The 25,130-nt window shown below is 41.3% G+C and overlaps 2 protein-coding genes across 6 annotated transcripts in view; both read left to right on the top strand.

The window, feature by feature from the left end:
* The window catches only part of LOC141072675 (ABC-type organic anion transporter ABCA8-like), a 189,320-nt gene that overhangs the window by 22,203 nt on the left and 141,987 nt on the right, over nt 1–25,130 (top strand). Inside the window, exons 1-5 of one of the 3 annotated variants that reach the window (XM_073559963.1) lie at nt 11,810–11,956; nt 12,246–12,459; nt 18,747–18,902; nt 19,005–19,105; nt 24,302–24,528. In XM_073559963.1, the coding sequence (XP_073416064.1) occupies nt 12,279–12,459; nt 18,747–18,902; nt 19,005–19,105; nt 24,302–24,528 (665 nt within the window). In that variant the 5' untranslated portion in view covers nt 11,810–11,956; nt 12,246–12,278. Of the gene's footprint in view, nt 1–11,809; nt 11,957–12,245; nt 12,460–18,746; nt 18,903–19,004; nt 19,106–24,301; nt 24,529–25,130 lie in introns of those variants that run through there. The other 2 variants (XM_073559962.1, XM_073559961.1) reach the window with 2 other exon arrangements.
* On the top strand, nt 1,140–7,139 carry LOC141072654 (uncharacterized). Of its 3 annotated transcripts, XR_012226734.1 has the most exons (6): nt 1,140–2,596; nt 2,707–2,949; nt 5,282–5,306; nt 5,757–5,981; nt 6,492–6,560; nt 6,806–7,139. XR_012226734.1 is itself a non-coding variant. In XM_073559956.1 (5 exons), the coding sequence occupies exons 1-3, from the start codon at nt 3,288–3,290 to the stop codon at nt 5,758–5,760; spliced, it is 1,623 nt and encodes a 540-aa protein (XP_073416057.1). In that variant the 5' UTR covers nt 3,273–3,287; the 3' UTR covers nt 5,761–5,981; nt 6,492–6,560; nt 6,806–7,108. The 3 variants fall into 3 exon arrangements, 1 of the variants encoding a protein (XP_073416057.1); XR_012226728.1 differs by having other exon boundaries at nt 5,282–5,981; XM_073559956.1 differs by lacking the exons at nt 1,140–2,596; nt 2,707–2,949 and adding an exon at nt 3,273–4,881 and having other exon boundaries at nt 6,806–7,108.

Below are 25,130 nucleotides of genomic sequence, written 5' to 3'. Positions count from 1 at the left end.
TCTGCCTTGACATTGGTTATCACCTTGTTTCCTGCTAGAATTGCACACTCATTATCTTTGAATTTTACAGTGAGTCCATTTGCTGTTAAATGCTTCACAGATAACAATCCGCCTTCCAATTTTGGAACATACAACACATCCTGTACAAGTATCTTTGAATCTTGTCCGAACTTGTTTGAACACTTTAGCATACCTTGTCCTATACCTTCTGCTTTTATTTTGCTTCCATCTGCAAGATAAATGGCTTCTTTCTTATCTAAATCAAGATCAGTGAAGAAATTCTTGTCACTTGTCATATGACTCGTTGCTCCTGAATCAATAAATCAACCAAGTGATGATTTCTTGTCTGTTACTTTAAATGTGCCATTCCAATTATTCTCACATGAATCGGAAATTATGTTTCTCACTTTCTGTGTATGCTCTTTATGTTGTAATTTTTGTTGTTCTGCTTTCCATATGGTACAATGTTTCTTTAAATGACCTTTTTTCTTACATTTGAAACATCTTGTCGCTTTATTATAGGGTTTTTTAAAATCTGTAGCTTTAAGAGCATTTCCACTGTCTTTTTCAGTAGAAGAATCATTTGTCTGTTCTTTTCTTCTCTGATATTCATCTATTAGTCTTGTTTTCACAATATCTAATGTGATGTCTTTTTCAGGTCTTGTCTCTACGGCATTTATCAAAGCTGTATACGAATCTGGTAAACTGCACAATAATATTGCTGCTACATGACTTTTTTTAATGTCTTCACAATACACCTTAGATTTGATATTACTTCCATCATTGAGAATATGTGCTTGTGCTTGTCGTCATTTGCACTCAATCTCATGCTGTAAAGCTTTCTTAATAGAAATAACTTGTGATTTAAACTAGATCTTTCATATAGCTTTTTCAATGTCTCCCACATTCCTTTCACTGTATCCTCATTCCTTATGTGTATTATCTGAGCATCATCCACTAATAAGCTAATGATGGCTCTAGCTTCTCTATTCTTTCAATCCCATGTCTGATTATCTTCATCAGGTCTATCTGTAGTAAAATTCAAAGTAGAGATGTTGTTATCTAAAGATGATTTATGGGAAGTAATTACTACAGATAGTAATTACTTCCCATAAATCCTCTTTAGATAGCAGCATCTCTACTTTGAATTTCCATAACTGATAATTTTCACTGTTCAGCTTAGCTACTGTGAGTTTCAGCTCAGTGCTGCACATCATTTTTATATAATCTTACTTGTTTTATGAAGATATTCTTCTTTCTTCTTGAGAGTTCCTGTATGTCCGGTGTGTGGTGATTCTCTGTAATGATCTCCAGTGTGCGGCCCTCCAGTTCCTGGGTCATAAATTCCTTTGTCCCTCTGTATCTGGATTTTTTCTTCTTTTTTTTCCAGCCTCCATTCACTGGGTTTTATCTCCTTCTGCTAACAGAGATTATCTGCTTCTCCTTTACATAAACAATAAGTCAATTTCTGTTGCATATGCCAACAGCAGCAGGGGGCCATGGACAGTTGGAGCCTGGGGGAGAATGGACTCTCAAAGATGTTTTTATGCTGGTCTCCTCATGCAATAATAATATAAATTCACCGCACACTCAGAGGAATATAATGCCAACAAGTGTTCATTTTATTATGTACAAAACATGTGGGAGCCAAAAAAGAATATAGAGCACTAGATGGAAGCGATATACATATAACGACGTTTCGCCTCAGCCCGAGCCTTTATCAGTTTATCGCTGCAAATAAAGAAAGATACATCAAAACATATACAGAGAAAAAAACAAATGCAGAAAAAACAAAAGAGAGAATGTACAACACCATATAAACATCACATTATCCAAATATAATACAGTGATAAAAACACATATATATACATACAATTTATACTGCTTTCATGGAGAACATGGATGTACGGAACAAGAGAAAAGGCCCAGTAAACTAGTACCATAATAAGTAGAATAAGGGGAAAGAAAAGGATTACCTGAATCCGGTTTCAGATCTTTGAATAAATAGGAAGAGAACTCCCAAGAGAATAGCCCAAGAGAAACGGCTGAAAGGAATTTGTCAACATCATGGTTAGTAAAATAGATAAAGTTGTAATCGTAGTTATTCTGGTTTTCTAATATGGTTGTCTGTGTGTGGTATTCAGTGCATCAGCATTGTGGGGAAAAAATACCATCCTTGTAATGAGAAGCCTTATGCTAACCTACTGGTCATAATAATAATAATAATAGAAGAGATCAAGCATGTGGCCTCCTCTATGTAGGGGAAACAACCCAACATGTCAAGGACCGTATTGCCAGCCACAAATCAACAATTAGGTGTCAAAAAAACTGGTTACCTTTACCTGAACATTTCAATAAATATCGACATACAGTGGCACAATTAAAATATCAGGTAATCGAGCATGTACCACGCCCAAGGAGAGGGGGCGACCATGTCAAATTATTAAGAGAGAGAGAAACTTATTGGATACATAAGTTAGACACTCTAGCCCCTAGGGGGCTGAATAGAGAAATAGACTGGCTCCTATAACTGCTAATAACTTTTTCTCTGTTTTTTCTGTTATTTTACAGACTCGCTAATATACTATTACCCTAGGTGAGTTTTGCTCCGCCCACTGGACTCCTACTTATTTTGGATACTTATTTTGGATTTTTATTTTCTATTTTTTATTTTTATTTTTATTTTCCATAACCCTATATATGCAGAAGTTTCAACGTGACTCAGACGACTATTCTATGAACAGAATATACAAATGGAACGATACATCTGCTACTATGGGCCAATGGCGCAGATCCCGCTACCAACGAGGAAATGGGTCCTTCTGTTCCGGGAGCGAGTCCTCCATAAATTCTGGCAGACAACGTTTTTTAGGACGGGGCCGCCGAGGGGACCAGCGAACCACAGACCCACTAGGCGAGGCAGGAGAAAGAATGGCAACGCGTTCACAGGTGAGACACCAGATGCAGCATCAGACATTTCGGACTATCTCCTCTCTCCCTCTGAGCTCTCGTTGCTTCAGAAGGGACTATCTTTTTGTCCCACCCCTAAGTGGGATGCATTTCAACTTGAGAAGGATCTCAAGAGGTTTTACCGGACGGTTAGACTCAAAACCCACTTTGGCTTATCTCCTAACCCTATGGGCGAGAGATCTCCAATACCGGGTGATGTTCGGATTCCGGAATTGTCTATTTCTACACTTGGTCTTCGCAGTCCAAGTAAATTCTGTCCTCCTTGCACATACCATGCGACGGAGACATTTATTTCATTAGTGGACCGTGAGGTCAAAATGCTGTCCCACCAGGCACAACTCGGTCTCTTCCCTACTCACTCCAATCTATCACCTGCTGAGAAACAGGCTCTTAACTCCATTCACAGCAATAAGAATATTATAATTAAACCGGCTGATAAAGGCGGTGCCTTAGTTGTCATGAACTACATTGATTACAACAAGGAAGTGAATAGACAATTATCTGACACCAGCACATATGGGATTATTCCTAGGGATTCGGTTTCCACTATTACTCACAAGATTAGGGACCTTACTAAAACATACTTGGACCGTCACATGATTGATCAAAAAACTGCCAGTTTCCTTGTGAACCCTCATCCAATTACACCAGTGTTCTATATACTTCCAAAGATACATAAATCTCTAGAAAATCCGCCAGGCAGACCGATTGTCGCATCTACCGACTCTGTTTTATCCCCACTATCCATCTTTCTCGAGAAAATATTCACACCCTTAGTTAAACAGACTAGATCCTTCCTCTTGGATACGGGTCAATTCTTGAGTATCATTAAACAGGTAGGCAAGAAACCCCCGGGTAGCATTCTCACCACCCTCGATGTCAATAGCCTCTACACTTCAATCACCCATGACAAAGGGATTGAAGCTGCAAGATTTTTACTAAACTCCTCAGAACTGTCAACAGACTCCATGCAGTTTTGTCTAGACCTTCTCAGTCTTGTATTGCATGAGAACTACTTTTTGTACGAGGATACCTATTATATACAGAAGTGCGGGACTGCGATGGGCGCGAACATAGCGCCGGCGTATGCTAATGCCTACATGAACTATTTTGAGATCAATCATGTGTTCTGTAATGATCTTTTTCTACAATATGCTACAGAATATCACCGTTATATCGATGATATCTTCTTTATTTGGACAGGAACGACATCATCATTACAGGATTTCTACCTACACCTTAACTCCATCCGTCCAGAATTGCAGTTCACGCTACATTTCAATATGGAATCGGTCCCTTTTCTAGATACAAAAGTTATACAAGATAGTGAGGGGAATCTTTCCACAGATTTATACTGTAAACCAACGGATACCAACAGTCTTCTACACTACTCGAGTTGTCACCCAAAGGCCACCAAGAATAGTCTTCCACGCTCACAATTTAATAGGGTGGCACGTATTGTCTCTGATCATGATATTCGCAATGAGAAACTTGATATTATGACAAAAAAATTTAAGGACAGATGTTACCCATCTAAACTACTTGAGGTTGAAAAACAACGGGTATTAACCCCTTCATCTCCTCTACCGAGGACATGCGCAAAAGAAAGGATTCCATTTGTACATACTTTCCATCCACTGATGCCCAAAGTTTACTCTATTATCAAAAAACACTGGCCCCTCCTCTTTAAGGCTTACCCTGACGTCGGCTCCTTTGAAGCTCCAGTTTTAATTTGCACTAAACGTCCTACTAATATTCGCGATAAAGTGGTTAGAGCTGACATAGGCAGTAAACTTCCTACCACTACGCAGAGGCTACTTGCCTCTCGCCGTTGCGGTACATTCCCCTGTCTAAGTTGCGCAGCCTGTTCGAATGTGATTAGATCGGACAATATTACCCATCCAAGGACAGGTAAATCCTTCCCTATACGTGGCTACTATACATGTGATTCGAACTTTGTGGTCTACCTGATAAAATGCCCATGTGGCCTCCTCTATGTAGGGGAAACAACCCAACATGTCAAGGACCGTATTGCCAGCCACAAATCAACAAATAGGTGTCAAAAAAACTGGTTACCTTTACCTGAACATTTCACTAAATATCGACATTCAGTGGCACAATTAAAATTTCAGGTAATCGAGCATGTACCACGCCCAAGGAGAGGGGGCGACCATGTCAAATTATTAAGAGAGAGAGAAACTTATTGGATACATAAGTTAGACACTCTAGCCCCTAGGGGGCTGAATAGAGAAATAGACTGGCTCCTATAACTGCTAATAACTTTTTCTCTGTTTTTTCTGTTATTTTACAGACTCGCTAATATACTATTACCCTAGGTGAGTTTTGCTCCGCCCACTGGACTCCTACTTATTTTGGATACTTATTTTGGATTTTTATTTTCTATTTTTTATTTTTATTTTTATTTTCCATAACCCTATATATACAATGCACGCATAGGTAATTATTTGCGCAAGGTCAGCAACGTTGTTTTTGGTTTCAATTTTTTCATTTATTTTTATCTACATTTTATTTTTATTTTTATTTTTTATTTTTTCTTCTTTTTATTTTTATTCTTTATTTTTCTTATTTTACCATCTATTTTGTTTCATATTATTTTCTGTTTTTGCCCTTTACAGATTTCATTTTCTTTTTTTCTTTTCATGGTTCATTATTTTCCATGTGCCTGCTTATATATTAGCTATTTTGACTCTTATTTTTCTGTAATTTTGTGATGCTGTCTTCATATTGCTTCTACGCAATATACACACACTATTCGGCGCTATTAGATGAACTACAGGGACGCCAACCTGCTGATCACCCTGACAACCATCACAGACATGCGCAGTGTCTATACTAAGACAGCGCGACGTCACTTCCGGTTCAGGGGCTTCACTTCCGGCCGGATGCGGCCACCCGGGCTCCTATATAAATACAGCCACAAACCGAGGGGTATAGCATGACGCCATTGCAGCCAGGCGCGGGAGCGCCGCTCTACAGCACTACAGCTACAGGTAACCGTCTCAGGCCCCCTCCTCTCAAATGACATCCACATTCATATAAGAGCGCTGTTACATAGCAATCTACTAGATGACATTTTGCACATCATGCGCAACACACATAATGTGTGACGTCCTGCATTCTTATAAGAGCGTTGTTTCAAAATGGTCATTTTGTGCACATCCTGCACAACGCACATAATACACTTCAGTGCGATGCTAGCACTGATTTAGCTATACTTTGTGTGTATATTTATTTCCCTATTAACTACACTATTTTGACACTCTGTGGGCAAGCACTCTTACTGCCTTATTTGATGGCATTACCACATGCTTAATCTCTTCTATTATTATTATTATGATCAGTAGGTTAGCATAAGGCTTCTCATTACAAGGATGGTATTTTTTCCCCACAATGCTGATGTACTGAATACCACACACAGACAACCATATTAGAAAACCAGAATAACTACGATTACAACTTTATCTATTTTACTAACCATGATGTTGACAAATTCCTTTCAGCCGTTTCTCTTGGGCTATTCTCTTGGGAGTTCTCTTCCTATTTATTCAAAGATCTGAAACCGGATTCAGGTAATCCTTTTCTTTCCAGTTATTCTACTTATTATGGTACTAGTTTACTGGGCCTTTTCTCTTGTTCCGTACATCCATGTTCTCCATGAAAGCAGTATAAGTTGTATGTATATATATGTGTTTTTATCACTGTATTATATTTGGATAATGTGATGTTTATATGGTGTTGTATATTCTCTCTTTTGTTTTTTCTGCATTTGTTTTTTTCTCTGTATATGTTTTGATGTATCTTTCTTTATTTGCAGCGATAAACTGATAAAGGCTCGGGCTGAGCCGAAACGTCGTTATATGTATATCGCTTCCATCTAGTGCTCTATATTCTTTTTTGGCTCCCACATGTTTTGTACATAATAAAATGAACACTTGTTGGCATTATATTCCTCTGAGTGTGCGGTGAATTTATATTATTATTGGTAATAGGACCTATTGGTCCATTACACCTGCACCTCATTACTAAGACTTGAGTGCACGCTATCTTTCTAGATTAGGTCTCCTCATGCAAGCAGTCTTTAAACATGCTGACCCAGCAAGTGCAAGATGTGAGAGGAGAGGTGGCAAATATTAATGCGGCCATGCAGAAGGTGGATAAACGTGTGGGCGAAGTGGAGGAGAGGGTGAGCACTGCAGAAGATCATGTAGTGAAATTTCAGATAGCTGCAAAGAAGGTTGCACAACAACTATCAGAGCTGGCTGCCAAAAATGACGATCTCTAGAATAGATCCAGAAGTAACAATCTCATGATTGTGGGGATTCCGGAAAAAATGGAGGGGAGGAGCCCTACTGAGTTTATTGAAAAGTGGCTGTGGGAGAAGTTTGGGGACACACTGCTGACTAAAGTTTTTGCTGTTGAAAGGGCTCACAGGGTCCCGCCAAAGCCTCCTGCCCCTGGAGCTAACCCCCATACTATGCTGGCTAAAATTCTAAATTATAGAGATCGGGACATTATCCTGAGGAAAGCCAGAGACTCAGAGGATCTTACAATCGATGGGCAGAGGATTGCTTTATATCCGGACTACTTGGCTTCGGTCCAGAAGCAGAGGATGGAGTTTGCCGGTGTTAAGAGACGTCTTTGGGAGTTGAGTGTGAAATATTCCATGCTTTTCCCAGCAAGGCTGCGGGTAGTGGCCTTTGACAGGGTTTATTACATTAAAATTCTCAGTTTGAATGTGAGGGGCCTAGCAGACAGAACCAGACGGGTGGCTATCCTCCAGCATGCTTGAGACCAAAAGGCTTCGATGATATGTCTGCTTGAGACTCACTTGACAAGGGAAAGAGATGATGTGGTGCATAGAAACTGGATACAGAGATCATATCATTCTACCTTCTCCGCGTACTCAAGGGGAGTATCAGTCTTGGCTACCTCAAATACACAATATGAAGAGGTGGAGGTGCATGTTGATGTGGATGGTCAATACGTGGTGGTGGTATGCAGAGTGTATGGTGTGCTGTTGTGTGTGGCGGCTATGTATATTCCGCCTCCTTACTCTAACAGAAAGATTAGGGAAGTGTTGGAACTGACTGGAGGTAGTGGGGGACATCTTCTCCTGGTTATTGGGGACCTCAACAACATATGCGATGAATTCTGTGATAAAAACAAAAATACTCAGAATAGGACTCAGAGTCATATCACTGCATGTGGTACATATCTGCAGGAAATTGGACTGGTGGATGTGTGGAGGGTGAGGCAAGTTGGGGAGAGGGGGTATTCTTGCTACTCGCCAGCGCATAATACTTTGTCCAGAATAGACATGGCTCTTGGGAATGGGATGTTGGACTCGATGGTGCGGGATATGCAGTACTTGCCTCAGACCATAGTCCGATAGTGGTGGAATTGCGGTCGGCGGGGACACGGGCCGGGTACAGGGGAGAGTGGAAAATTCACCCTTTTTGGTTACAGATCTTGGACCTGGAGAGTATACAACGAGAAGTGGAGGAATATTTTATCAATGACAGAAGTGCTGATATGTCTATCATTTGGAATGCGATGAAAGCATATCCGAGAGGCCTGTTATTTAGAGATATTAGCAGGTGTAAGTTGAGAGCAAAGCAATTAGAAAGGGAAACTATGGAGAAGTTAAGGAAAGCGGAAGATGAGATGGCTGTACTGAATACTCAGGAGGCTAGGAAAAGATTGAGGGAAGCTCATGAGGGGGTGAATAAGATACTATTGGAACAGGCAGAGAGGAAAAGGGGGTTCCAGCAGTTGGCGTACTATCAAGATGGGGAAAAGGTGGGCCATATGTTGTCGCTGGTGGCTTTGGCCCAGAGGGGAAACCCATTTGTGCACTCTTTGAACTCAAGGGATGGCACCAAAATGTCGGATAATTCAGACATTCTGAATATTTTTATTGACTTTTATAAAGATTTGTATTCCTCTCGGGCGGGGACATCAGTTGAGGACACTGTGGCATTTTTAGAGGGGTTAGAGCTTCGCAGAATGGAGGAGGAGGACAGAGAAAGTTTGGAGGCACCTATTACAGATGAGGAGTTAAGTAGGGTTCTGGGGTCAATGGCAAAGGGGAAAGCTCCGGGAGCAGATGGGCTACCTGTGGAAATCTTTAAAAGTATGGGAAGTGATAATACCCAAACTTAGGGTGGTTTTGGAAGAGGCAAAGGGTAGAGGGATTTTACCGACATCTATAAGGGAGGCCATAATAGTGGTACTTCCGAAGGAAGATAAGGACCCGCGAATGCTGGAGTCATATCGACCAATTTCTCTGCTCACAACGGAAGTCAAACTCCTGGCTAAGGTGTTGGCAATGTGGCTCTCAGTCGTTATTTCTAAATTAATACATCCGGATCAGTCTGGCTTTATGCCTGACAGGTCTTCGGCTGTGAATTTGAGAAGGCTTTTTATGAATATGCAGCTACATGCGGATAACTGTGGCCAGAGGGTTATTGCATCATTAGATGCCCATAAGGCATTTGATAGTGTAGAGTGGGGTTATTTATGACAGGTCTTATATTGTTTGGGATTTGGCCCTCAATTCATATCGTGGGTTCAAGCATTGTATGTACAGCCGCTGGCCAGAATTAGGGTTAATGGGGTGTTGCCTCATACCATGGAGCTACATAGGGGAACGAGACAGGGGTGTCCGCTCTCCCCCCCCTTTTGTTTGCTCTGGCTGTGGAACCGCTGGCCGCAAAAATACGACAATCTAAAGAGGTATCGGGTTTCAGATACGGAATGATTGAAGAGAAAATAGCGCTCTATGGGGATGATATTTTATTGTTCCTAAGTGATTCGCAAACATCTTTGGGGATTGCTATACAACTCATTGAGGGATTTGGATCTCTATCGGGGCTAGTGATTAATTGGAGTAAATCACATTTGTTTTATATAGATAAGACAGTTGATGAAATGGATAGTGATAAGGAAGTGAGCAGACTTAAGGTAGTGAAGTAAGTCAAATATCTTGGGATATGGATATCGTTGCCAATTATGGGCTATCTGCATAAAAATTTGACTCCCATATTAGGAACCCTTAGGGCAAAGGTGGGAGCCTGGAATAAATTGCACCTGCCGGTAGTGGGTGAGTCAACCTTATTAAAATGATTCTGATGCCCAAAGTGCTGTATATCTTACACAATGCCCCCATATGGATTCCCCAGGGAAAATTTAAACATAAAAATTCTCTGTTTAGGGACCTGGTGTGGGGGAAAAAGTGTCCTCGTATTAAATTAGAGACCCTTCAACGACCCAAGGATGATGGGGGACTGGCTTTGCCTAACCCCGGGCTATATTTCCTTGCGGCCCAGTGTCAACACTTGAGGGGCTGGGCACATGAGGCAACTTCCAGCACGGTACAACTTATATTGGAAGGGCTGACGAATAGACGCTCTGTGGTTCAATGCTTGGAGGATGGCTCTCTGGGGGCACTTGGGAAGACATACCCTACACTGTCTCTGATATATAAAGTATGGGGGAAGGTTAAACACATTTGTGGGGTTACCTGCTTGACTCGGATCTCACCGATATGGAATAATAATAATCTCCCAGAGTTCAGGATCCTAGGGGGCTTTACAGAAGGGCAGGCTAAAGGGATTCAGAAAAATTTTATAAGGTGATGGATCAACAGGGGTTGAAGTCTTTTCCTCAGTTACAGTTAGAATTTGGGCTCCGTGCCTCAGGGGGTTTTCAGTATGCATAGATGAAGCACGCATTCCGGGCTCAGGGGAAAGTTGGGCATCTCACTATTCAGGGAGATATTGTGCTGGATTATATATGTGGCAACGGGTCCACTAGGTGGGTAATATCCTCCTTATATGGGGATTTACTACATACCTTTTTACTTAAATTTCCAATAAAAGCCAGGGCTAAATGGGAGAGAGAGGTGGGCCCAATAGATGACGATACGTGGGATTCCGCTTTGGAATGGATACCAAGACTGTCGCTGAGTGAGCCAGATAGGTTGTCTCAGCTTTATATACTGCACAGAGTTTATAATTTCCCAGATGTGCTATTTAAGGTGGTCTTGAGACCTTATTCTGAGTGTGCAGTAACGAATGTGCGGGTATATATCATATGATGTGGACCTGCCCAAGGCTGGCCTCTTTCTGGCTAGTGGTCCTGAGTCGCATAGAAGGAGTATATGGATGTGTGATTCCTAAGCAGCCGTTGGTTTGTCTGTTGGGATATGTGGACGAGATATTGATAAATAATGCATTGAAGGAGGCGATTGCAAGACTACTCTATATGGCCCAGAAGATGATCGCTAAATGCTGAATAAGGGAGGAACCGCCGTCTAGGGGAGAGTATCTCAAATATGTGAAACATATCATTACATTGGAGAAAGGGGTTTATAGGAAAAGTGGGAAGTCTGCCCTATATGAAAAATTGTGAGCGCCATGGTTGGAGTATGGATAAATACATGGTGACGTTGGGGGAAAGGCTATGTGTCATTGTCTGCTGGAGTATTACATTGCACTGCTGTATAGGATGGAATACTGAAATAAATCCTTATTCTGTAATGTTGAGAAATGCTAGACTGATGATATGCGCTGTCTAAAGGGGGGGATGGGGGAGGGGGTGGGTGATGTTATGGGCTAAGGGGGTTGTTTCTGAAAACTGATTGCATTTTGTCAGATTGTATTATGCTTTATTTATCTGTAATAAAAATCTATTTGACTTAAAAAAAAAAAGTTTGCATCACACTGTATACTTCCTGTACTTGTGTTAGCTGTGTGATCATCTGCCCAATACTTACCCATGTCGTTTGTATTCTTTATAGTTTTATCACATGTTCTATACTCTTCACCAATAAACAAGTTAGACTACAGAGAACAGTCTGCCTATTTGGAAGACAGAGCAGTGGTTTATGCTGTATGCTAGAGTGCACACTGTGTCAACGTGTATGAAGGCAGAACAGTACTCATCTGAAGAATCATGTTAACAGGTGATTTGGTAGAGCCCTGCTTGTACCTTCTTCCTCCACCTCCACTGTCACATTTGTGGACACTTGGGCATGGCCAGTCCCGTGCATCGAGGATACATCACCAGTGGGAGGCATGAGGGATGTGGTAGTGGAAGGGTACTAACAATGATTGATCAGGATATCACACAGGCTTGTGGGCAGAGAAGAGGAATAAGAAACCAGAGTGCATGAACATGAGATATGGGCTTGATTTAGCCGGATGATTTCTTTTATCAGGCATCTGTAGCGTTTTGTGTTTTTTTTTTTTTAGGAATGGATACAGAACTTGGCACTTGTATTGTTGATGTTGATGTTAATCAGCATTGGGGAACATCGTTCCTTGAATAGCATACAGCACTCCCCTGCAGAGGAGGTCGGGGCATTGGATAGAATTAACAGTTCCAACATTACGGTCGGATATGTCCGTAGTCCTCCGTCCACCAGAGAGATCATGAAGAAGGTGGCTGCGAGTAGCATAATACCAGGTAGGTGCACAGAAAGCACAAAGAGATTGAGGCAGAAATTGGATTTCATTTTAAAATACAATTCCAAAAATAAAAAAGTGGACACCCAGAAAGATAAATGATAGAAGCTCGTCTGCCAACATAGAAACATGAGAATACCTCTGTGGTACGTACGCTACAGGTTACATTGTCGACAGCAGGGAGCCATAGTGACTGGTATATGGGTTGCACACACTTGTCTGCTGTATGCCATCAGGCCTTAGACTATATTCACATGGTGCATGTACAATTGGCAACGAATGAAAAAAAAACTCAGTTTAGCTGGACCTTTTTGCCATGACCATAAGGCTACGTTCCTATGATGAGTTTTTGGTGACTTTTTGATGCTGCATATTTTTGAAAAAATGCAAGTGACCTTACTTGATGGGTGCGGAATATCTTCAACATCAAAAACTCACTAAGAAGCTCATCGTGGTAACATAGCCTAAGGGTGTGTCCACACGTTGCAGAATCTGCTGCGGATTTGTCAAAATCCGCAGGTAAATCCACAGGTCACATGACCTGCGGTTTATCTGCAGATTAGCCTGCGGTTTTCCTCTGCGGTTTGACACCTGTCATGGAGCAGGTGCCAAACCGCTGCAGAATCCGCACAAAGAATTGACATGCTGCGGATTTAAATCCGCAGCAAATCCGCGCGGAAAATTCCGCACCGTGGGCACTGCATTTTTCATTTTTCATTTTGCATTGACTTAAATGATACTGTACAACGCAGCAGATTCCACAAGGTGTGCACACACCCTTATGGTGCAAGTTTGTTCACATGTATAAGCATTAGGTTGTATCTACTTGAGAAATTTTCTTTGTGGTTTATTTCACCCAATTTTTAATGATTTTGTTGCAAATTTGCCACATTTATGAAAAATTTGGGAAGAAAGTCAGTTTGCAGCCATATTGTGCTTTTTTTGCAGAGATTTTTGCAAAATTGTAGCAAAGCACCACCAATCTGCAGTAATTTTGCAAAAATTATTGCATAAAAACACATATTGGAAATGAACCATTGGATGATTTTGCGATAGTACTGACAAATCTACTTTTTTTTGTTATTTGACCGCACCATCAACCTGTTCATCCCTCATAGGACTGGCACATTATGACATCAGGTCTTATTACACTCCAAGTTTTGATGAAACGTTCCTATAAAAGTTAAAAGGAAATCACCAGTCTCAACAGGGAGTTCTGTTCATGGTGCAACTTTATATTGTATAGGGCTATATTCATGTAATGTGATTGTATGTGATGGACGCCTATACAGTTGTGGCCAAACGTATTGACACCCCTGCAATTTTGTCAGCTAATACTCAGTTTCTTCCTGAAAATGACTGCAAACACAAATTCGTTGGTATTATTATCTTCATTTAATTTGTCTTAAATGAAAAAACACAAAAAGAATTGTCCTAAAGCCAAATTGGATATTATTCCACACCAAACATAAAAAAGAGGGTGGACAAAAGTATTGGCACTGTTCAAAAAATCATGTGATGCTTCTCTAATTTGTGCAATTAACAGCACCTGTAACTTACCTGTGGCACCTAACAGGTGTTGGCAATAACTAAATCACACTTGCAGCCAGTTGACATGGATTAAAGTTGACTCAACCTCTGTCCTGTGTCCACATTGAGCATGGAGAAAAGAAAGAAGACCAAAGAATTGTCTGAAACCAAATTGTGAGGAAGCATGAGCAATCGCAGGGCTACAAGTCCATCTCCAAAGACCTGAATGTTCCTGTGTCTACCGTGCACAGTGTCATCAAGAAGTTTAAAGCCCATGGCACTGTGGCTAAACTCCCTAGATGTGGACAGAAAAGAAAAATTGACAAGAGATTTCAACGCAAGATTGTGCGGATGTGGGATAAAGAACCTCGACTAACATCCAAACAAGTTCAATCTGCTCTGCAGTCCGAGGGTACAACAGTGTCAACCCGTACTCTCCGTCAGCGTCTGAATGAAAAGGGACTGTATGGTAGGAGACCCCGGAAGACCCCACTTCTTACCCCGAGACATAAAAAAGCCAGGCTGGAGTTTGCCAAAACTTACCTGAAAAAGCCAAAAACGTTTTGGAAGAATGTTCTCTGGTCAAATGAGACAAAAGTAGAGCTTTTTGGGCAAAGGCATCAACATAGAGTTTACAGGAGAAAAAAAGAGGCATACAAAGAAAAAAACACGTCCCTACAGTCAAACATGGCTGAGGTTCCCTGATGTTTTGGGGTTGCTTTGCTGCCTCTGGCACTGGACTGCTTGACCGTGTGCATGGCATTATGAAGTCTGAAGACTACCAACAAATTTGGCATCATAATGTAGGGCCCAGTGTGAGAAAACTGGGTCTCCCTCAGAGGTCATGGGTCTTCCAGCAGGACAATGACCCAAAACACACTTCAAAAAGCACTAGAAAATGGTTTGAGAGAAAGCACTGGAGAATTCTAAGGTGGCCAACAATGAGTCCAGACCTGAATCCCATAGAACACCTGTGGAGAGATCGAAAAATGGCAGTTTAGAGAAGGCACCCTGCTAATACCAGGGACCTGGAGCAGTTTGCCAAAGAAGAATGGTCTAAAATTCCAGCAGAGCATTGTAAGAAACTCGTTGATGGTTACCGGTAGCGGTTGGTCGCAGTTATTTTGGCTAAAGGTTGTGCAACCAAGTATTAGGCTGAGGGTGCCAATACTTTTGTCTGGCCCATTTTTGGAGTTTTGCGTGAAATGATCAATGTTTTGCTTTTTGCTTCATTCTCTTTTGTGTTTTTTCATTTAAGACAAATTAAATGAAGATAATAATACCAAAGAATTTGTGTTTGCAATCATTTTCAGGAAGAAACTGAGTATTATCTGACAAAATTGCAGGGGTGTTAATACTTTTGGCCACAACTGTATGTGTGTTGTGCTTTACACAAAGGACACTATTACATGTAGTCATTACATATACATTGTTTTATTGTACGGTCACCATCTAGGCTAGAGTGTCTTTGGATTTTTAATAGACATCCACTCCGCATGAATTTCCAAGCAAGAGGCAAGATAACTGGTATCCTTCAGCAATGCAGTGCATCAATGCTTGTTTTTATGTTTTCACCATACGATCATCTTCTCCACATTTTTGGCACTTTGTGAGCAGAGTTCTACACTATATCCATGTCCATTAGGTATGTAGTGGACTGCCGTCATCACTGGGTGACTGGTTACATATGTGTTTTGATAAGTTGCTTAAGAGCCAGACTTGGCCATCATTGTCCTCCAGCAATAATGGTCCACTCTACATCTGTTTGGTGCACATGTGGTGTCTCAAAACATTTCAAAATTGAGAGATCTATTTTATTAAAAGTCTCTAAAACTTTCCGTACTTGAAGTTTTACTTAAGTCGTCTGTCATCTGTCATCTTTCACCGTGTTTGTGCTCTTGGCAAATTTTTCGACTATTGTGTTTGGACACAACAGTATTGTCTGAGGAGAGACAGGTGCTGTCCATCTCCTCTATGTGGAAAAAAATAGCTTCTTCCAACAAGTACCTGCCAGAAAAGCGGTCTACTCCTTCGATATAAGCTGGGCTCTTTTCTGAGCTTTTACCAGTCCAATAGGAGTTTGCTGAGGTCTGTCCATGATTTGGACCATTGTGTTTGGACACAACACATATTGCCTGAGGAGATACAGGTGCTATCAATCTCAGTCTCCAGTCCTCTCTTTCCATCCGTGTTCATCATGTGTCTGCCATATGTCATAAATCCCGGGAGCCGGTACATCTGACATCCATAAAGGTTTCTTGCCAATGTTGGAGGCAGCGGTTTGTGTCCCACCGGCACAAGCATCTTCACATACATGAAAGTGTGAGACACAAGAGTCAGACTGGAGTCCAGAAGTAGCTGCTTGGCTGGGTCCATTCTCTCCAAAGCGTCCAGACAATATGGCTCCTCCATTTGAATTCATCTTTACGTCTGTTCCAAACGTCATTATGACCAAGCTGTGATGTCATATACACCAAGTTCCAAAGTCATCCTCTGAGCTGGTGTAGAGTGATGTCATCAGAGGCAGCCATGGTAGTAACCATGGAAACTTAGACCATGGACCGTCACCACCAAGCTTCCGTAGAAACAGACCTAACCAAGCAACCTCTGGATTGTTAACAACTGGGCAGATGGCGATGAAAATTTTGTTTTCCAACATTTTATTATTTTAGGAGGAAATAGTCTTAAAGGGGTTTTTGTATCACTTTAATAAATATAGAATTACACAATAATGTATTTAACCATTTCATGGCTGTCCGATTTTTTTTTGTCTTTGTGAGTGCGATTTTTCCTTCCCTTCTTCCAGGAGCCAAACCATTTTTTATCTTTGTGTCTAAATCGACGTATAAGGGTTTTTTTTGTGGTGGCGAGTTGTAGATGTGAAAGACACCATTACCATCTAATATATTGAAAAACTGGAAGACAATAATCCAAGTGGAGTAAAATGGTAAAAAAACATACAATTCCACCATGTTTTTTTTATTTTATTTTTAAACCGTTCATCTTTACAGCGATACCAAACTTCAATTTTGTTTTTAGTATTTTAGTGATTACAAAAAATTCAGAACTTGGTAAAAAAGTATTGCTTTGTTTTACCATTTGTGTGTATGAGGGCATTTTTTTTATACCTGGAGATGACATTTTCTATTGGTACCATTTTGTGGTACGTTTGACGTTTTCGTTGAAGTGCAGTGATCAAAAAACACATACCTGGCTTTTTGATATTGATTATTTTTCTGTTCAGTGTTTAACATGTGGTTTATAATTTTATATGTTCATAGACATGATTATATATTTTTTAATTTCTTGATTATTGAGCATGGAAAAGATGGGTAATTTAAAATTTTAAATATTTTTTTTTTACTCTATTTTTTAGCCTACTGGGAGTCAAACTTATGATTGCTTATACTACACTTGTTCTATCGCCTATACTATATACTGTATAATAATAGGAAATTGGACAATACCGGTCATGTCTATGCAAAGTACCCCTTTATATCATACACATTAGTCTTTTGTCTTCTCGCTGTTAGTATAGGTAACACCGCAGTGATATAAAGGTCCTACATAGAGCGGAGAGCGGCTATAAAAAGCATGGAATGCTCTGTAGGACCCAGCAGATGTATTGCTATGAGACCTCAAAGCCAATGTCCAAGATTACCATATAAGAAAATTTCTCATCAGAAAGTGACTTATTGTTTTATGATAGTTAAACATATTTTGGTGTTTTTTTATTTAATTTTCTATATAATTATCTATATTTAAAAATAATAATAAAAAAGTCCTGAAATTTTGCAGTGTTTACTCTGATCATTAACCTTGTAATATGTATAATTTCCTTGCCATCATCAAATTCCCTAAATATAGATAATACAGGATCAACCATTCACAATAGTTGATGGTCACATATCACTTTCTCCCCCTTCTAGCACAGTGACTTCTGCACAGATTACTGAGCATGCCTACAACACATTCACATTCAAGTCAGTGGGTCATCTCATTATCACAAACATGATTACAATGACTGACAACATCTCTGTATACAGTAGATAACACAGGATCCACCATTCAAAATAGGTGAGGTTACAGCTCACCTCCTCCCTCCTGATAACATCTCCATATACAATGAATAACACATGATAAACCATTCACAATAGGTGATTTCACAGCCCACCTCCTCCTATACAATGACTGATAACATCTCTATATACAGTGTATAATACAGGATCCACCATTCACAATCGGTAATGTCACAGCTCACCTCCTCCTGTACAATGACTGATAACATTTCTATATACAGTGCATAATACAGGATCCACCATTCACAATAGGTAATGTCACAGCTCACCTTCTTCCTCTCTCTGTAGAATAACAGATTCGGGTCCAGTGCCTGTACTCATCTATTATCTCTTTAGACCCATAGAGGGTGCAGACGGACCGGATGCTTCTTGACCCACTAGTGTTGTACATGACAGGCGAGGGCTCTGTGGCTCTGTTGCAGATTTAGCATTGAGGTCCAGAAACGCCAAGATACCCCTCTTACCTCCCATAAATCACATCGGGGCTATTTAAAGGGACAACCTATGAATGCACAATGACATGTTAAATATATTTCCAGATTACACAGTGTGTATACAGTACAGACATTTAGTGCCCCAATGATTGCAGGGTTGGTTATGGTGGGCAGTTGTAGTCACCGGGGTCCTTCCCCGGCCTTTCGTTTCACATCTGGCTTTTTTGTTTGTTTGTTTCTTTCAGCAGAGAATTTTGTAGAATTTGCCGATGAAAGCGAATTGCTGGACGCCATAAGCAGGAACCTCACGGTGGCCGTTCTCTTCCAGGACTCATTCCGCTATCATATCAGATACCACACAGCCGATATCGTCCTTCCCAATGAATACCTCTCACACATGGGTAAAGGAAGCATTCAATGACTAATCATTAATCTGGGCCTCAGTTTCTCATTTGGCAGTGGCCCGTTTTTTTCAGTGTTGGACAGCTATTTTCTTTTTGCAGGATTTTGTGAAACAGCAGAGTCAGAGTTTTGCATTCCCTTTCAATATTGGAAAAGCGGATTTATCTCATTGCAAGCAAGTATCGACTCCGCCATCATTGAAGTGAGTGCAGTTTATTTTTCTTTTCTTGCACCTTTCCCTCTTATAAGGTTGTGAAAGACCTTTTGGGATGTTTTAACAGTACGTTTTGTTTCTAACTTTTCCTGTAACTGGGGCTGATATACAGTTGGGGCGGAAAGTATTCAGACCTCTTTAAATTTTTCACTCTTTGTTTCATTGCAGCCATTTGGTAAATTCCAAGAAGTTCTTTTTTTTCCTCCTCATTAATGTACAATCTGCACCCCATCTTGACTGAAAAAAAAAACAAATGTAGAAATTTTTGCAAATTTATTAAAAAAGAAAAATTGAAATATCACCTGGTCATAAGTATTCAGACCCTTTGCTCAGTATTGAATAGAAGCACACTTTTGAGCTAATACAGCCATGAGTCTTCTAGATCCTCTCCAGTTCCTTCATGTTGGATGGTGAACATTCATGGACAGCCATATTCAGGTCTCACCAGAGATACTCAATTGGGTTTAGGTCAGGGCTCTGGCTGGGCCAGTCAAGAATGGTCACAGAGTTGTTCTGAAGCCACTCCTTTGTTATTTTAGCTTTGTGCTTAGGGTCATTGTCTTGTTGGAAGGTGAACCTTCACCAAGTCCGAGGTCCAGAGCTCTGGTTTTCATCCAGCATATCTCTGTACTTGGCCGCATTCATGTTCCTTCAATTGCAACCAGTTGTCCTGTCCCTGCAGCTGAAAAACACCCCCATAGTATGATGCGACCACCACTATATTTCACTGTTGGGATTGTATTGGGCAGGTGATGAGCAGTGCCTGGTTTTCTCCACACATACCGCTTAGAATTATCTCCAAAAAGTTCTATCTTCGTCTCATCAGACCAGAGAATCTTATTTCTCATAGTCTGGGAGTCCTTCATGTGTTTTTTAGCAAACTCTATGCGGGCTTTCATATGTCTGGCACTGAGGAGAGGCTTCTGTCAAGCGACTCTGCCATAAAAGCCCAACTGGTGGAGGGCTGCAGTGATATTTGACTTTGTGGAACTTTCTCCCATCTCCCTACTGCATCTGTGGAGCTCAGCCTCAGTGATCTTGGGGTTCTTCTTTACCTCTCTCACCAAGGCTCTTCTCCCACGATTACTCAGTTTGGCTGGACGGCCAGGTCCAGGAAGACTTCTGGTGGTCCCAAACTTCTACCATTTAAGGATTATGGAGGCCACTTTGCTCTTAGGAACTTTGAGTACTGCAGAAATTCTTTTGTAACCTTAGCCAGATCTGTGCCTTGCCACAATTCTGTCTCTGAGCCCCTTGACCAGTTCCTTTGACCTCATGGTTCTCATTTGGTCTGACATGCACTGTGAGCTGTGAGGTCTTATATAGACAGGTGTGCCTTTCCAAATCAAGTCCTATCAGTTTAATTAAACACAGCTGGACTCCAATGAAGGAGTAGAACCATCTCAAGGAGGATCACAAGGGAAATGAGCAGCATGTGACTTAAATATGAGTGTCTGAGCAAACGGTCTGAATACTTATGACCATGTGATATTTCAGTTTTTCTTTTTTAATAAATTTTCAAAAATTTCCACATTTCTGCTTTTTTCAGTCATGATGGGGTGCAGAGTGTATATTAATGGGAAAAATATGAACTTTTTTGAATTTACCAAATGGCTGCAATGAAACAAAGAGTGAAAAATTTAAAGGGGTCTGAATACTTGCCGTTCCCACTGTATTAAGCCCGAGTCCATAGGAACATGTTTCTAGGATGCTTTGCCTAATTTTTTCTTTTACTTCTTTTTAAAATTGCATCTTTTTAATTGTTTTAGCCTGTTTGTTTTTTTCAAAGTTTACTAATGTTGGTCGAGAATTAATTGATTGCAGCTCTTTAAAAAGTAGCAACATTTTGGAGTCCATTCCTTCCCTTAGTAATCTCAGGCTAAGTGCACACTTATTGGACGGTTCTGCGGATTTTTCGGCGCAGATTTGCCTAAATCCGCAGGTAAATTTAACTGCGGTTTACCTGATTTAGTGCAGATTTGCTGCGGATTATCTGCAGTTTTTGTGCGGATTTGACCTGCGGATTCCTAGAATGGAGCAGGTGGCAAACCGCTGCGGATCCGCACAAAAGAATTGATATGCTGCGGATTTGAAACCGCAGCAAATCCGCAGCATGGGCACAGCGTTTTTCAATTTCCATAGACTTTAAAGGTACTGTACAACGTAGCAGAATCTGCTGTGGATCCGCAGGGCCCAAAACTCTGCGGATCCGCAGCAAAATCCGCACTGTGTGCACATACCCTCATGGTGCAAATGTTAGTGGAAGATGGGACCTTTTGGGCTAAAAAAGAAAAATCGCAAAACAGGTTAACCATAGAAATAAAGAGCATTTATTATTTTGAGAAAATTTCATGAACCATGCCATTTTGAAGAATTTGGTGTAAAAAAAACCCTATCGAATGCCACAAGACACAAAAAGAGAAATTACTTTAAAAAAATAAATCACAAATGATAAATCAGGCCTCAAGAGTTTTTAAATATGGCTGCTATAGAGGTGTAGTATGTTTTTCTACACATATCTACATTTCACAAATTGGCAAAGTGAGCGGTAAGACAAGGTAAGGCTCTGTTCACATGTTGCATTTTTGCTGTGGTTTTTTTTTTCTGCAGTCAAAACTGCTCTCTAGACAGTAAATGGTGGTCATAAATGGCTGCACATCCAGTTGGAAGAATGTCTCAAGTGGGGTACCACAGGGCTCTGTCCTGGGCCCTGTATTGTTCAACATCTTTATCAACGATTTAGATGAAGGAATTGAGGGTAAACTGATTAAATTTGCTGATGACACAAAGCTAGGAGGGATAGCTAATACTAGAGAAGAGAGAGAGGATTCAAAAAGATTTAAATAAACTGGAGAAGTGGGCAGCAACTAACAGAATGGTTTTTAACAGGGAGAAATGCAAAGTACTACATCTGGGCAATAAAAATGAAAAAAGCATATATAGAATGGGAGGAATAGGGCTAAGTGACAGCACATGTGAAAAAGACTTGGGTATACTAATAGATCACAGACTGAATATGAGTCAACAGTGTGATGCAGCAGCAAAAAAGGCAAATGCAATTCTAGGATGTATTAACAGAAGCATACAGTCTAGATCACGTGAAGTCATTATTTCGCTCTACTCCTCTTTGGTCAGACCTCATCTGGAATATTGTGTCCAGTTTTGGGCACCACATTTTAAAAAAGACATCAACAAACTGGAGCAAGTTCAGAAAAGAGCGACCAGAATGGTGACCGGTCTGCAAACCCTGTCTTATGAGGAAAGGTTGCAGGATTTGGGAATGTTTAGTTTGCAAAAGAGAAGACTGAGAGGAGACTTAATAGCTGTCTACAAATATCTAAAGGGCTGTCACATTGTAGAAGGATCAACTTTATTCTCATTTGCACAAGGAAAGACTAGAAGCAATGGGATGAAACTGAATGGGAGGAGACACAGATTAGATATTAGAAAAAACTTTTTGACAGTTAGAGTGATCAATGAGTGGAACAGGCTGCCACGAGAAGTGGTGAGTTCTCCTTCAATGGAAGTCTTCAAACAGAGGCTGGACAGACATCTGACTGGGATGATTTAGTGAATCCTGCTTTGAGCAGGGGGTTGGACCAGATGGCCCAGGAGGTCCCTTCCAACTCTACGATTCTATGATTCTATGATTCTATGATTCAGTAAAGAGCAGGTTTTGCAGCATTTTTCAGGATTCCAAAGTTAATCTTTAGTTCTGCCACATAAGTATAAACACAGGTCACCAATGGAAGTCTTATGTGAAACCATAAAACCACTTTAAGAAAAGGGGCAAATTGATAAAAAAAAAAATTCCACTAAATAATTTTATGCCTGGAAAAAATTGTGATTATTCTGAACAAAAACGTTCATATGAGTTCATGAAAAAGTACACAATTGCTAATGTAACAGCGGGGGAAGGTAATTGGTTGGGAATAGTTGGCAGAGCATTGAGTTTATAGGACACTACTTACTTTCACACTTCGGTCAGCCCTTGAGTTGGTCAAGTAGTGTTCAATTTCACACCTTTGTCAGCCAATGTTTACTTATCTCTAATTTAATAAAACTGTACTAATCCTAAATGCCATCTCAGGTGAGGAGACCAAGACATATTCTGGTTTAAACTTTGGAAAATCATAAAATAAATGGGTATCACATACTACTGTACCCGCTTTTTTCACTAAAACACAGCAAAACCTGACACATGCATTTTTTGCTGTGTTTTTGCACTTACTCATTGCTTTATGTGGGTGAAAAAATGCTGAAAGAAGTGACATGCTGCAGTTTTCAAAAATGCATGTTTTCCAATTCAGTCAAGAGAAAAAAAAACAATGTCCGTGCATGAGATTTCTGAAATGCTGCTTAAAATTATAAAATAGAAGCAAAAAAATAGAGCAAAAAATGCAACTTGAAAACATAGCCTAACAATCGCTGTCCATATGCCCTATTAGATCATAGGGATGTCATAGATAGGAGTCACTTTTTCTGGCATGTTCATGTATGACACAGGACGGACCCTTGAGCCGTGGCAGCTGACCCCCAAAGCTTCAGAGATGCAGAATCGGCCAGGAACTGGTTAAACAGGAGACATAGGGCTGGTAGGCACATAATGAAATAGGCACAGGCAGGACAGGTACAGGAATACAGATCGGCCAGAGGTACGGAATCTCGGGTGCAGGTACAAAGAGGTGCAGGTTCAGGCAGATCAGGAGCAGGACTAAGCACAAGCAGGATTGATATTGGTATGGGTTTAACTGGACAGACTGGAACAGGTGCAGATACAGAGGACAGGATCAGGCAAGCTGGGCAGACAGTATCAGACAGCACGGGTACAGGGACCTAACAACTAATTAGCAGGATGTACACTGATTGACTAAAGTTGCTAAGGCACCTCCCATTAGCGGAGGGTGCCTTATATACCAAACCTCTCCAAGCTATTGGCTGGGGACGTTTTTAGCGGCGTGCGGTGGCCTTTTAAGAGAGAGGCAGCACGCACGCACCCTAAGCACACTCTCAGGAGACCTGCGTGTCGTGCGCAGGTCTTGGGAGCAGACAGATGCCTAGCACTTGGCTTTCCAGGACGATCTTCTCTGATCTCATGTGGTCTCAGAAGTTTTAACAGAGGTTATTTTTAACTCCTATATTACCCCACATTAATATCGCCACAACCAACTTTATGGTTTACAGATGACCACCAATCATTCTGTGTGGAAAAACATGGCTTCCATCAGGGTTACCAAAATGCTGTCTCCAACTAAAACGTGGCGATACAATCTACACATCGGATCCTTCCTGCTCTTCATAAACTTGAGCTTCGTATGTGTGATGTATCTCCTGTCTCTGTACGTCTCAAGAGAGCGGCGTGAGATGAGAGAGATCATGGACATGATGAGGCTGAGAAACCTCGCTTTCTGGTGAGCTGTCAAACATTATTCTCCTTAAAGGGAAATGTAGGTGTTACGCCGCTGCCGCCTCTCCTTGTCACACCACCTACCCACGGGTCCCGGCATACTTACCGGTCCTCGGCGTCCTGTCGCGCTCCCGCTCAGGCTCCTGCTCTGGCTCCTGTCCCCCGTAGGGTGCGCACGTGCACTGAGTTTGGCGGCGCACGCGCACACCATTCCCTGTAATCTCTGCCACGTCTTCCAGTCTGCTCTATCGTCTGGAGGACTCAGACCCGGAACTCCACTGCACACTCTGCTTATCAGGCTGCCTCTTCCTCCAGACTGTGCCTGACTGTCATTTGTGCCCACAAGTGATTCTGGCCCCACGTCTCCCTGCACTCTCTGCCTTCCCTGCCGCAAGCCCTTGCTGCCTAGCCTCTGTCCTTACGTCCTCCGTTTTTGCTTTCTCCTAGTGCCTGCCCGCCTATGTCTCCAACCTGCCCGTCTTCCTGTGTCTCTGCCGTGCTAGTTTGCCAGTGTCTCCATTCCATCCGTGTTCCCGAGTCACAGCCATCCCAGCCTGCATCTCAGTTCTGCCTGTGTTCCTCTGTCTCTCATGTTAGTCCTCCCGC

Source organism: Dendrobates tinctorius, unplaced genomic scaffold (assembly GCF_039654945.1).
Source record: "Dendrobates tinctorius isolate UK_male_01 unplaced genomic scaffold, ASM3965494v1 ptg000014l, whole genome shotgun sequence".
In the NCBI taxonomy this organism is placed as follows: domain Eukaryota; kingdom Metazoa; phylum Chordata; class Amphibia; order Anura; family Dendrobatidae; genus Dendrobates; species Dendrobates tinctorius.
This window is presented reverse-complemented; position numbering and strand designations above follow the sequence as displayed.

What these genes read in the sequence shown, in the direction of transcription:
- LOC141072654 (XM_073559956.1), top strand. Translation starts at nt 3,288, where the DNA reads ATGCTGTCCCACCAGGCACAACTCGGTCTCTTCCCTACTCACTCCAAT. An exon ending in TATTACCCATCCAAGGACAG is followed by an intron (nt 4,882 to 5,281) that starts GTAAATCCTTCC and finishes GTTATTTTACAG; the next exon opens with ACTCGCTAATATACTATTAC.